Source organism: Protopterus annectens, chromosome 5.part0, assembly GCF_019279795.1.
Source record: "Protopterus annectens isolate FY-2018-M chromosome 5.part0, PAN1.0, whole genome shotgun sequence".
Classification (NCBI taxonomy): domain Eukaryota; kingdom Metazoa; phylum Chordata; order Ceratodontiformes; family Protopteridae; genus Protopterus; species Protopterus annectens.
Window position 1 is genome coordinate 1,618,026,731 of NC_056735.1, and position 15,273 is coordinate 1,618,042,003.

At 36.4% G+C, this 15,273-nt stretch overlaps 1 protein-coding gene across 6 annotated transcripts in view; it reads right to left on the reverse strand.

Moving 5' to 3' along the window:
* The window catches only part of RWDD2B (RWD domain containing 2B), a 171,680-nt gene that overhangs the window by 138,835 nt on the left and 17,572 nt on the right, over positions 1 to 15,273 (reverse strand). For all 6 annotated transcript variants that reach the window (XM_044071392.1, XM_044071390.1, XM_044071391.1 and 3 more), the window contains one exon: positions 11,261 to 11,477. In XM_044071392.1, coding sequence (XP_043927327.1) covers positions 11,261 to 11,467 — 207 coding nt within the window. In that variant the 5' untranslated portion in view covers positions 11,468 to 11,477. The remainder of the gene's footprint in view (positions 1 to 11,260; positions 11,478 to 15,273) is intronic.

The window sequence follows — 15,273 nt, forward strand, 5'->3', positions numbered from 1 at the left end:
AAAACAAGAAGAGGAGCAGTTGCAGAAAGCTAAGCAGAAAATAAAGGGCTACCTCGTTATATGCATGAGTTTAGAAAGACTGCTGATAAGCAACTGTTTCTGACAATAATGGCACAACACCAAAACTTTTAGCACAATAACTCAGAACGGGTTGTTGCTAAGCTTAGGAAGCATATGGGCTTAATCACTAATGATTAGGATAAGAGGAGATCAGATAAAAATGGTGATATATAAACAATCAACAGGAAAGTCCCCAGGAATTGATTGTATCCATGTGGAAGCTAGAAAAGAAAAAAACGATAAAGATCTGGAAGGTTTTTTTAACAATATTTTAAGAGGAAGAGAAGCACCAAGATCCTGGAAGAAAGCAGTGGTGGCTGTAATACCTAGAGGATAAAGGCCCATCAGATCCAGCTTCATACAGGACCATTTCAATCCTAAACCATGACTATAAAGTGCTTATGTATATAACTGCTAAAAGAATGGCAAAGGTGATGGCAAAATTTGATGAACAATGTGGTTTTGTCAAGTGCAGGCACAAATTTGACAACATTAGCAGAACACTGATTATCCAGAGGGATGCTGAAGGTAAGAAAATGCTGCTGTGGTTGGTGGGTCTTGATGTACAGAAAACATTTGACAAAGTAAGCTGGGAGTTTATGAGCTGGGCAATGGAAGCATTTGCATTCCCTGATAAAATTATAAGGTTGATTAGGAAGATATATGAGGTGAAATTTAAAGTGTGTGGGCTCCTCTCTGATAATTTCTGTTTGCACAGAGGAACCAGGCAGGGGTGTCCTCTTTCCCCTTTGTTATCTGCACTATATTTATAACTATTGGCAAGGAAAATAAGAGACTCAGAAATTTAAAGATATAATTGGTATGGTAGTCAGGAAAAGCTGGCTCTGTTTGCAGATGACATTATTTTATACCTGATAAAACCAGAAAAGGACATTTCAATGTTGTGGAACATTTTGAGTCAGTTTCATATAATTTTGTGATACAAAATTAATGAAGCTAAAGCAAAGGCAATAGCGGTACATTATATACCCACACACAAATTGGTTCAACACTATCCATATATATATGGGGACATGATAAAATATAAAATGAAGTACTTAGGAGTATGGATTAAAAAAATATTCTGGTTTGGCAGCTAAGGATATGTGGGAAGAGGCTAAACACAAGATAATACAAACATTTTGAAATTGGAAGCTACTGGAAGTTATATGGATATGGCTAGCAAGATACAAGCACTTAAAATGTTTTAAGTGCCTTTACTTTTATACAAAGATATCAACCAGAGAAGAAATTGTGAAAAGCAATTAATAAAGAGCTGAAGGATTTTATCTGGGATGGGAAGTTTGCAAGAGTCAAGTGGGGTAATCTGGTCTTTCCAACTGAAAAGGCAGTTTGGGATTACCTGATTTGAAGGGGTATTTCAGAGCTACACAGTTAAGGCTCTTATACATAACACAGGGAAAAACCTATAATTCAAAGTGGAAAGGGATGATGAAAAAAGGGGATCTCAACAAACATGGAGAAACTGGGATTTTGGATGTAGACTCAAAGAAAAAAACAATAACCATGCAGAATATTATATTCATACAGCATCAGAAAGTATTTTAAGAACTAAGCCAGCACAGGAATGGAGAAAGGAGATTGCAATTGCAACTAGGGATACATATAACAGGCAAGCGGTGGCTGGAATTTATTAGAGAAAACTGGTAAAAGAAACAAGGAATTGGGAGCAAATAATTAAACAGGAAAAGGTAACAGAATGGAAAGAGGCCAATAATTTATTTGGAATGCAGGATAGAGACTGCCTTTCCTACCAAGGATTGATATCAGAGTATAGGCAAAGATAAAGAAATAGGGGGATCCTAAGTGAAAGACCAGCACTGGTAGAGTTTTTGTAGAATCTAGAAAAGAAGCTGCTGTTAAAAAAGAATAATAAGCAGAACATACAAAATATTGCATGATAACTATAAGAATCTATCAGAGGAGGTTAGAAAAGATTTGGGAAGAGAGACTGGACAATCAATGCACAAAAATATACAACAAAGACTAGAAGATTTAGGATCTTTGTTTGAAAGTGTTTGCATATGTATTTTTATACCCAAAGTAGACTCCAAATAATATTTTTTCAGGTAGACAGCAAATGTTGGGGTTGTGATGGGGAAGAAAGAGGTAACTTGGAACATATTTTCTGGGAGTGTAATGACCTGGCAGACTTTAAAGATTCCCTGCAGACTACACTGACATAGATACTGTGTGAGCAAACTGGCGTAACTAATAAAATGCTTTTTTTTTTGAGCTATGATACAGAAAAGAATTGCCTTGACACAGTAAGGACTTGCTGAGTCTAATTATGGCGGCTGCCAAAAAAAGCAATTACTAGAAAATGGAAATAAAGTCTAAACCAACTTTACTCAAGTTAGCGAATATACTAACAGAGATAAAACAACTGGAATTGGGATCTTTAGAAAAGAGTAGGAGCAAATTACATAGGAAATGGGAACTGTGGGTACAATACATGCACAGGAAGAACAAGGTTTAAAAGACGGCATGAGTAAAATAAGCTTTGTAATGTCTGACAATGACGGGATAGATTATAAGTGATGTATAATGTTTGCAACTACAATTACATCAATATGGTTTGCGATGTATAATGCTTGCAATTAAAATTATGCCAGAATGGTTTGTTTTTATCATTGCCTATGTCATAAGTAATAACTTAATATTTTTTTTTTTTTTAAAACAAGAAACAAGAGGAGCATACTCTTTGGAGGGTAGGAAAGCTCTGAAGGGTTTGGCACCCAAACTTGTCTTTTTAGTCAGTTCAACTTGAGCTGACTGATGGTTTGGGTGTGTGGAAGGTTCCCTGAAACTTTGAGAGCTGGTAGGCTGTTATATCCTATACAGGATATAACAGAAATAGTTAAGGTTACTGCAGCATTGACCAATATGATGAACATGGGTCTATAGCGAAAATCCGTTTAAGCAAACACGAAAACACCGACACGTATTGCGTGAACCACGATTATGTCGAAAGTACGAAATCACGAAATTCAAAAAGTTGAAGTGTCATGGTTGGCCTGTCTGCGGTATAGCTCCATAAGGAAAGTGTGTGATAGTTATGGACCATAGGGTTAGGGTGCGGGTTAAAGTAAGTGCATAGATAAGTAATGTATGTAAGGTTTAGTGTAGGGTTAGAATTAGGGTTTTGTTAAATGTATGTGTGTGGATTATTTGTTTTGTTTTGGTATATCGCTGTAGGGCAAGTGTGTGATAGTTACGGACCTTAGGGTTAGGGTGTGGGTTAAGGTAAGTGCATAGATAGCAATGTATGTAAGATTTAGTTTAGTGTAGGGTTAGACGTACGGTTTTGAACTATGGTTTTGGTTAGTGTTTATATGTGGTTTATTTATTTTGTTTGGGTAGGCAGTATAGTAGTGGGAGGTGGAGTTGGCCGACTATGGGGATTTGACTTTTTGTATTTCGCGGTTTAGTACGTTCGGCAAATTGTCCCACCTTTAATGTGACCTATAACCTGTACAATTCAACTGAAAAACAAGCAAATCTGTTAGGGGAAAAAATATAAAAAAAAAAAAATTTGTGCAATACGCTTGTGGCATAAGTGTGCACACCCTTAAACTAATACTTTGCTGTGTGTGCACACCCTTAAAGTAATACTTTTTTGAAGCACCTTTTGATTTAATTACAACATTCAGTCTTCTTGGGTACACACCTGCCATCAATTAAAGAGACTGATTAACCCCAAATAAAGTTCAGGTGTCCTAGTAGGATTTTTCCTGACATTTACTCAGTTGCCTGCTACAGCAAAAGCCATGGTTTGCAGAGAGCTTACAAAGCATCAAAAGGATCTCACTGTTGAAAGGTATCAGTCAGGACAAGGGTACAAAAAAATTTCCACAGCATTGGATATACCATAGAACACAATGAAGACAATCAACAAAAAGTGGAGAAAATATGGGACAACAGTGACGTTGCAAAGAACTGGACGTCCCTCCAAAATTGATGAAAAGACAAGACGAAAACTAATGAGGAAGGCTGCCAAGAGACCTACACCAACACTGAAGGAGCAGCAGGAACTTCTGGCAAGTACTGGTTGTGTACTACATGTAACAACAATCTCCTGTATTCTCCATATGTCTGAGCTATTGGGTAGGGTTGCAAGACGAAAGCCCTTTCTTACACAGAAAAACATTCAGGCCCAGCTAAAATTTGCAAAACAATACATCAAGTCTCCCAAAAGCATGTGGGAAAATGTGTTATGGTCTGATGAGACCAAGGTTGAACTTTTTGGGCACAATTGCAAAAGGTACGTTTGGCACAAAAACAACACTTTGTATCACCAAAAGAATACCATCCCCATGGTGAAGCATGGTGGTGGCAGTATCATGCTTTGAGGTTGCTTTTCTTCAGCTGGAACTGGGTCTTTAGTCAAGGCGGAGGGAATTATGAACAGTTCCAAATACCAGTCACTTTTGGCCCAAAACCTTTAGGCGTCTGCTAGAAAGCTGAAGATGAAGAGGAATTTCACCTTTCAACACGACAATGACCCCAAGCATACATCCAAATCAATAAAAGAATGGCTTCACCAGAAGAAAATTAAAGTTTTGGAATGGCCCAGCCAGATCCCAGACCCAAATCCAATAGAAAATCTGTGGGGTAACCTGAAGAGGGCTCTGCACAAGAGATGTCCTTGCAATCTGACAGACTTGTAGCACTTTTGCAAGGAACAGTGGGCAAATATTGCCAAGTCAAGATGTGCCATGCTGTTAGATCCTACCCAAGAAAACTGAATGTTGTAATTAAATCAAAAGGTGCTTCAACAAAGAATTAGTTTAAGGGTGCGCACACACAACAAAGTATTATTTTAAGGGTGTGCACACATATGCAACCAGCGTATTGTATGTTTTTAATTTTTTATATTTTTTCCCCTAACAGATGTGTTTGTTTTGCAACTGAATTGTGCAGGTTATAGGTCACATTAAAGGTGGGAAAAGTTTTGAAATGATTTATTATGGTCTCATTTTTCCTATCAGAAAAACCTGGCATTTTAACAAGGGGGTGTAAACATTTTATATCCATAGTCTCTCTTTAACCTGTCTCTCAACTCAGGCATAACATCCGCCTGTTTCAAGCATGCACTTACACTTTCTCTGACAGTCAGCTACCATACTTACCTAACTTTATCCAAGGATTCCTGTCCATTTTCAAATTATAGCACATCCCCAATACCTCTAAAAAACTAATTCAAAATCAAGTGAAGAAGACATTAATAAAGACAGACTTCTTTGTGATCATAGGCATTGTTTTAAGGAAGGCTACAACTATGGACATAGGTCAGTCTAATAGCATAATCTACAACAGCATGATCTTGTTAGAGCTGAAATATTTGTGGGTATGACCAAGGCCTTTGATTCAGCTGTCCATTCTCTTTCTCCCTTTTTTTAATTTGCAAAATTTGCAAAGCTCAACTTTTGCTTTTGGGCCATTAACTGGCTGCAGACATTAGCTTTGTAACAAAATCTTACAGGTGAAGGTAAGCACCATTCCTTCCAACAAAGGTACCATTTCCTAAAGTGTGCAAAGCTTCTACTTTAAGAAGAATCTTTTTTTCTCTTTTTCTAAGCAAATTAACCGCAGAGCTGTCTTTCCTCACATTTTAAACACATTTACAATTATTACTTAAAATATAAACACACATACATTAATAGAATAGAAAAGAAACCACATTAATATTTTTTTTCACTGACATGCATTATACATGTTTTCTTTATTTATAGCTATCAATCCAACATTACATAAATTGTTCAATTCCTGCCTTCCCATAAACCTCACACTTCAACATTATTCTGCTTGTATTGTTCCCACAATTTCCATTTATTTCTAAGTAATTTTTTTTTCACTTTTTTACAGACCTCTCTTCCAGTTGTTTTATCTCTTACAATATTTAGTATTTCAAATACAATTGTATTAGGCTTTGACTTCCATTTTCTAGGAATTGCTTTTTTGACAGCCAACAGGATTAAACTTAACAAGGCCTTACTATGTCTAGGCAATTCAGATCCTGTGTCCCAACTGAAAAGAATAATTTTCTTAGTTACAGCCATTTGCTCACCTAATTTTCTGACAGAGTACTCTGCAAGGAATTGTTTAAAATCTGCCAACTCACTACACTCCCAAAACACAAGTTCCCAGTTGCCTCCTTCTTCCACATCACACCTCTAACACTTGATGCCTTCCTGAGAAAAGATCTTTAAAGTCTGCTTGGGGTATAAAAATACCAGTGCAAACACTTCCAAGCAAAAATCCTAAACCTTCTGGACTATGTAGTACACTTCGGAGCCATGCATAAGTCTTCCCATTGTTCCCTTGTAAACTGCTTTCCCAGTCTCTCTTCTCAATCTTTTTTAACCTCCCCTGACTGATTCTTATAGTTACTCTACAATATTTTACATGCCCTACTAATCACCCCTTAACAGTGACTTATGTTCAAGATTCAACTGAAAACTCTACTAGAGCAAGTCTTTCACTTATCATTCCCAATCTCTTTCTCTTTGACTATACTCTGATATCAATCCCTGTTAGACAGGGCAGTTTCTAGCCTGCAGTCGAAATGTTATCATGAATTCATCCTATTTTATTATCTTTCCCTCTTTAGTTATTTACTCTCACTGCCTTAATTCATTATTTACTCTCACTGCCTTAATTCATTTGCCAGTTTTCTCTATTAAATTCAAGCCCCTCATGCCTATTTTCTTTATCTATACTTGCAGTCATCTGTACTGGCAAAATCTGCTTTCTCCAGTTTCATGTTGGCTTAGTTCTTAAACTACTTTCTGCTACTTTATATAAATAATATTCTATATGTTCTTGGTCTGCATCCAAAGTCCCACTCTCTCCTTATTTCTTGAACTTCTCCCCTGTATCATCATCCCTTTTCACTTTGAATCATAACCTTCTGCTAGTATATATATTTATATGTATATGTGTGTATGTGTATACACACACACACACACACACACATACACATATACATACTATATGTGAACTTTAACTGTGCAGCTCTAAAATATCTATTGAAGTCAGGTAATCCTAGGCCACCTTGCTCTATTGGAAAGAACAATTTATCCCACTTAACTCTTGCTCTCTTCCCCTTCCAGATACATTTCTTCAACTCAATTTTATTAATTATTGTTCACAACTTCTCCTCTGTTTGATAAAAATATTCCTAAACTATAAAGAACTAATGAGTCTAAACATATTTTCACCACTTCTATCTTGCTATCCCTAAACAAGGGCTTCCAGTTTCTCATTTTTTTTGTATTATCGTTTGTTTTGTCTCTTCCCACATATCCTTATCTGAAATAACAGAAGCCTTTTTAATCCAATCACCTAAATAACTCATCTTAGCATGTCTCCATAAATATGGATATTGCTGAACCAATCTGTGTGGGCACACAATTAACAGCTGTAGCATTTGTTTTATATTTGTTAATTTTATGTTCTGAAAAGACTTGAAACTGTCTCAAAATGTTCTACAACACTGAGCTGTCCTTTTCTGGGTTTATCAGGTACAAAATAATATCTATCCATCCACAACCCTTTTCCCCAGTTTTGCACATGGGGATGGGGTGTCACTTCAACAGGGACAATCATCTAAAGCCAAGGTTTACATCACCAGATGTCTCATCTGCAAATGAAGCCAACTTTTCTTGATTACCATACCAATTACATCCTTAAATTTCTGAGTCCCTTATTTTCCTTGCTAATGACTCTAAATATAAAACAAATAACAAAAGAGAAAGAGGGCACCCCTGCCTGGTTTCCTCTGTTCAAACTCAGTTTGCAAGAGAAGAAACCTCCAACTTCAATTATTGCCTCCAATCCTTCATATATCCTCCTAACTGACCTTAATATTTTATCAGACAATGCCAATGCTTGCATTGCTCCACCCATAAAATCCAATCATACTCTTTCAAAAGCTTTCTCTGCAACAAAACCTGCCAGCAGAGGTATTTTCTTACATTCTGCTTCTCTCTGGATCATCATTTTTCTATTAATGCAGTAAAATGTATGCCCCCTTTCCGCAAAACCACACCAATCCATACATACCACTTTTGACAACACCTTTGCCATTCTTTTAGCTAGTGTAGAAGTAAACTCTTTATAATCATGGTTTAAAATTGAAATAGATCTATAAGAAGCTGGGTCTGATGGGTCTACCCTCACTCATATTAGCAGTGTATGGTGACAATATTTCGTTTTAATGAAAACTTTCAATCAAACAAAAATAAAACTATCAACTCAAAAGACATGCAAAACTAAGTACATCTTCAAGTAATGAAGTCTAACCTAACTGATAGAAACAAATGTCCAAAACTGAATAGCTGCACCCACAGGCATTACCTAATCTAAAATTAATGTTATCTTTGTTAATGTGCATCAGCCTGTCCTACTTGTCTTATTACCTTTCGCCTCCCTGATGTGAAAAACAACTTGTATGGTTTCGGTTTCAAAAAAATATTAACTTTTAGCCTTAAGAAAAAGATGTACTGGTTACCTTTAAATAAAACTAATTTATACACTATTCTAGTAAATGCATTGAAGTATTTAGGCTCTAGGAAAGCTGCTCTTTCTTATTCACTTTCAGTAATTTAAAATGTTATTTTTTTACTAAGCTGCTCCCCTTGTACCTTTTAATTTTATGTTTCTCTCAGCGAACAACATCCAGAACTGCTGAGATATATTGCTTTCACTAGCAGTCAGCTTGTCTGCATGGAAAAATAAGAACAGAATGTACAGTTGCCTTCAGCTGCAGATGTATCAACTCACCCTTAACATTATTTGCCAAATAAAAACTTTCCATTACATTCGCAGTGTTGTCTTACTTTTAAAGCTCTCTTGCTTACACAAAGAAATGTTAGCAGATTAAGCCAATGGCCTTAATCCAGACATTCACCTATGCAAAAGCAAGAGAAAACATCTCAACTCTACATATTTTATAACCAGTACACTTTTACACCTCACCTTCTACCCCAATAACCCAAGATTAAAGCATATTAACTTAAACACACTTTTGTCTAGAGTTTCTTCTCTTTTTACATTGTAATGCATACACTTCTTAAAAACACAAACTAAAAGACTACTTGTCATATACAATCACTGAAAATACCTTACCATATCAGTTACAATCTGTATCACAAAATGCTTTATATAAACATTTAAGAAAAACTGTTTTACTTATAGTTATTTTCTTTTAATGCCTTTCCAAGCATTAAATGACATGAAGTAGGGTATAAGCTTTCAGTTCTCCCACAAGTTTAAGAACGTCAACAAAAGTCCAATATTTCTCATCCACTTTTTCTTGTAAAGTCATATTTCACAAATGTGATTGATACTTTATAATCTCACATTTATTCAATAATTGCAGTGATGCTTATCTTCTTCCTGTTCATCTCCATTTCCTAACCCCAAATTCTGGTTCAAGTCTAAGGTACTTTCAATTCTTCTAGTGAACTCATGTGCTTTTTTCCGTCTCTAAAGCATTTTCCTTTGAAAGGCTTCAATGGCAAAGTCTCTATTAACAGAAGAATAAGAAGCACAGTCCCCTTCTGTTTGATGGCTCACATTCTATTGGACAAACTTTTGTATTTTCTCCTTAGCCTGTTCTGCATCAAAAACTTACTTTGATCCCTAAAGAAAAATATTATGAAGACAACTGGATACAGGAGCTTGAATCTCACTCCTGTATCTTGACATTTCTTGATTGCTAGGATAAATTTGCTACATTTCTGCCTGATTTACAGTGAATAATTATTTTCCCCAAATCCACAACTGCCTCCAATTTTTAATACTTCGCCCTTCTGACAGAGTTTTTTTCAAGATCACCTCTTTCTGCTGGTATGAGTGCATCTTTACTATTACAGTCTTGGCTGCTTTCTCGTGGTCAGGTTTAGAGCATACACACAATGTGCCCTTCCTTTAATAAATCCTGCTGTGGAATACCAATCTAGTTGCTTATTTGTGCTTTCATAATATTAATACAGTTCCTTCCGGTGTCTCTGGTACAGCAGAAAATCTCAGGTTTTCTCTGCATGTTCTGCCTCTAACTCTACCATTTTTGAAATAGCTCTTTTTGAACAGTCTCATACTCAGCCAATCTTTTCTTCATTTTGACCTCTGACCTCTGCAGTTTTAATAGGTCATCTGAACAGCTGTTTAAAGCTTCTTCCATTTTTCAAACTTTTGCTTTTTTGAGTTGATATACTCCTCCTTCAATGTTTCATTTAATCAGTCCTGAGCATATCTGATTTATTTTTTCTTCTAACTTACAAAGCTAGAGCTTGAACTGCTTTTTGCTGAACAGCTGCAGGATTTTTTCCAATCAGTGTTTTCTCTTCACCTGTTCTAGTTGCTTTTTTAAATTTCTTCTTTGCATCTAGGCAGTGTACTTACAAGCCAGTAACTGAATTTTAGCAAAACTGGCAGCATTACTAGCCCTTCTCTCTCAATTTCTTTTTTACACTAGGAAAGGTTAAATTAAGCTGTTGATTAGTGAGCAGCCATCCCGGAAGTTAGCTTTAATTGTTTATTTGTGAGTGATGAAAACAAAGCTGCACTTCAAGATGCAAGCTAGTGTAGTGTGCCCCCCTGTTCCTGACCAAAACTCTCTAAATCAAAAAGGGCCATGAAACAGAATTCTACTTTCTTAATATGGATGAATAAATATACTATGCTACTCTGCTACTGATTCCTATGTCATATAGCTAGATGCTACTTGTATTTTACTATGGAACCATAAAGTGCAAAACACTGCAAAGACATTTATTGGTTCCAAGCAAATACTGTTACTAACAGCAGTAAAAACATCAAATCATAAAATACATGTACTTAAAAGGCAGCACATTAATAATAATTACATTTGTTAAGAAGAAACATTCTCCTTTACTGATGAATAACTTGTTCCTGCTGTTTGTCCACAAAATCAAGACATTTATGCAATACAGAAGCAAACTCTTATTTGCTTTAGTAATAATTCCCTTTGCTGCTTGCTGGTGAGCACTGGTTAAAGTATAAAGGGAATTATACTATATCTAAATAGTACATTTGAAGTTATAAAAAAGGCTATTCTAATACCATACATTTACTTGAGTTTTAGAGAAAAAGGATACTGTAAGTATCGATTACACATTTTGTGTTTTAGGGAAAAGCAACAACAAATTACCATTCCTGAATCTGGAATATCAGACACTATGTGAATGGTGAACTGCACATTTGAAGATGGCACACTTGCTGTTCGATTTTCTGCGTAGTCTCTCAGCTCTGCAAATGCCAAATGATCATTCATTGTGAACTCCTCCTGGGTAGGAAACATACTAGCAAGAAGCTCTAGCTCTGCCAGCTGAGCCTCAGCTTCTTCCTGCCCAGCCATTGCAGATGTCCTGTAATGCAAAGCATCAGTGAAGAACATGGTAAGACTACAACACACATTAATACAGTATCATGACTTTAAGCAAGCTAGCAATTTCACCAGAAGATGGATATCAAGTGGCTATAAAGCGGTGGCTACTTTAGACTTAGTATCTCGAGTCTATTTCTGTAGCCTGACTCTAAATCTTAAGATCAATTAGAAACACTATCTTTCTAATCCTATGAAGTACTCTAAAATGAAAACTTATTTACTTACCCTAAAAATGGAGCTACATGACCTAAATCCATCATCTTCCACCTTTACCACCTGTAGTGCAGGTTCAAGTCAGTCTGGCATTTAAAACATTCCTGCTTTAGCTCCTTCATTCTACCCATAATGAGCTGCACTTCTTTTTCTCTTCAGATTTCTGAGTATACCGCTAGAGAGATGAGAACTACCATAATTAAGTACCCTTCTAAATAAACCTCTTTAGGGCTCCCATGGAACAGGAAAGTGGAAAGAGGGTAGGGGTGTTAAACAAGCTGGATTAGGATTACTTGATCTGAAAGGTTATGAACTTATCATAACAATAAAGTCCCCAACTCAGCTTCCTGGATGGTCTTTAATAACATCCCGTGTAAAATAATGGCTCCATATGACAATCTTTTACAGGCAGTTGCTTCTAGCTTATAACATCTTGTGAAAACATGCAGAGAAGGGCATGTCACAACTGCACAAATGTTGTCTGGAGAGACACTTGCTAACCATGCTTTCTATGTGGCTGGAGCTCAAGAACAGTTAACTTTAAAATATATTGGAAGTGATTTGCCATACATCTTACAGCAGAATGTAATATAGCCATCTTTCTAAAGAAACTATGGAGAACTAACTTAGTAATTTGCTTCTTATGCAAACTAAAAACTATCTTTTCTGACTGACTTTGTCCCATAAAGGTGAAGCCTCAACTATCTATGTAAATCCAAACAATGAAGATACTTCCCCTTTATTTGATTAATTAGGAAAGAACAAGTGAAGATTAATAGTCTGGTTCAAGTTTATTGTTCTGGCTACATTAGATATTAGCACTGAATTAATATGCAGGAACTGCTCTTTCCTTATAAACAGTCAGAGAGCATCAGTGCAAAGGGCCTGAAATGTGGAAATTGAATTAAGCTGATGTGAATGCCACCAACAACAGTGTGTCCCAGGAAAGGTACTTATGCTGTGCTAAGCAGTCTGGTTCAAAAGGGGCGAGAGACAATTTTCCAGAGTAAACTTCAAGTTCTTTGGGGATCAGGATTCTTTAGAGGAGGTCTAATAAAAAGTGTCTTTAATGATGATGTGCATACCTTTAGAGAAGACAACAAATTGCTGCAAAGACCTTGATGGAAAGTTGATGTGTCAAGGTGAATACTGACAGAAGAGATTCAGATCTTTGATTCTCAGCTGAGTTATAGATAATCCAGTATGGAAGAAACTGGAGATGAAAAGGGATCCATGCCTTGAGTGGTAGCTCAGTCATACACTTTCCTCATGTTAGGTCTCTAAACAGATGCAAGTATTCAGATGGCCCTGCGACTGTATACATCATCCCTGATCAGCAATGGAAGAGGAACTTGAGAAAGTTGTTTGGTGCTAAGGTGGCATGAATCTGTAGTACACGTCTAAGACAATAAAAATAGAATGGATCATCCTTGATCAGGTGTTATCTCTTTTCTTTAACTGTGAAAGTTCCTTAACCTCTTAAGAATAAATATGAAGCTAACTTTGCTGCCAAGATAACTTATTTTCCATATTTTTTTTAAATTTTAAAATCATAAAAACTTTTGTCTTCAGAGGTAAACTAACTTATCTGTCATTTAATTTGTTTGAGGTTCAAATGTTTAACAATACATTTAATTTTTTGCAAATAATTAACTTAATTTGCTTAAAAGTATATCACAAAATAAGTTCATATGCAAGTAGTAGGTTTTCTGTCCTTGAGTTCCATTTTAAGCCTAGCCAATTTCCCCCTTCTATTTGGATAAACCTATCCTATTTGGTTAGAGACTGGACCTACCCATCCCATGGTCGATAATTGGATATTTTCCCTAATGAGCATAACTGGGAGCATACCATAGATAATTTGAGGGAATCCATGCATGAGATAAAGCATTTAGGAGCTGCCTCTGTCCATTAGTAGTACAAGAGGCAGTACTGGGGTAAATTTTCTGTTGCCTATCCACAGATCTAAGTTGCACTTGAATATGAACAAGAATGAACTTTGTTCTTTGTGGACGGGGAGTCTGTTTCAGAACAGCAATATCCTGTGTGAGATATGTCTGTCCAAGCAATTCTGTTGATGTTGCAAAACAGGTTTAGATCCACAGACCGAGTGTTTTTATGCTATTTGACTTGATGATATGCAGTAAACCCATTAGTACTGGGTCAAAGGATACCTTGGTCGATCCAAGTAGGACATGTTATTTATGCATTTGAGTGCATGTGTTTGGACAAATACATACCACAAGAGGCATTATATTCAATGATTAGCCTAATGAGAGCTAAGTAAAGGAGGACAGTAAAATCCCAAAATAAAGACACAATACCTTTGTTTATAAGCTATGCAATACAGAAGGGCTTTCTTACAACAATGGATACATGTTGGTCAAAAGTTAGGTCACTGTCCATGTAGTTCCCAAATCTCAAACAACTGAGTCAACTCTTAGGGGTGTATTGTTAATCTGCAGTTCTCTGTGACAGATGACTTCCTAAAGAATACAATAATGCATTTTTTGGCATTTAGTTTCAATCCATGATTTATGCACCAGTTACTTATTTGGAGCAAACCTTCCTGCAGGATGGCCAAGTCATTTGTAGATTCAATGACTGCTCCTTGCTTTAAACTGAAATGAGCTTGTAAGTGAGACAGCACCTTCTAATTAGCATGAATTCTGTCTTCCCTCCCTGCCACATGGTACAAGTTCCCTGGCTAGCCAATCCATGGCCTCAAGCTAAATGCCAAAATCAGGGCATCAGCTGTTTAGATACCAATAATGTTAGTGCTGAGGTGGATATCTCACAAATAACATTATCAATGAGAAGGGCAGATGTGCTTTATCAAATGTAACTTTCTTCCTCCCAGATGTGCACATATATATATATATATATGCTTCCTTTATGTATGACTGAACTTATTTTTGTCTGTGTGTTTTGTTTAGCATTAAGTAAGACCTAACATACATAAGGCCAAATTACCTAAACACTGAACTTCTGAAAGATCAAAAAAGGAAAACAGTTCCTTTCCCAATCTTTACACTAAACTGCTCCCAAAACATTTGCCTCCAATTTGTCAAAACAGTGACCGTGTTACTGGAAGTTCTTTTTAAGGTACTGTGTGGGCTTAGCCCTCTGTCCACTTCATTAATGTGTGCTAACCTTAACCTGTCCTTGCTCCAACCCGAACCTCACACCATACCTTAAAAAACTTTTCCTGTTACACCCTTCTTGTAACACTGCCAGCACACAACGCAAACCACCACACCCAGTACAAACATGAAATTTAACCCCTTAGTTACATCTTCCCCTGACTCTGAAATACAGACACTCATACAAACACATGTACATACACACTATAATCCCCTCCCAATCCCCACTTATCAGTTTCCAAGAAACAGCACTTTGAGATATCGGACATTTGACTACCCAGATGTTCAACAATCTTAACCACCTCTAATCTTTGTCGAAGAAAGCAACATTCAACAAAATGCATGGCAACCATATGTATATGTACACATATGTGTGTGTGTATGTATGTGTGTGTATATATATATATATATATATATATA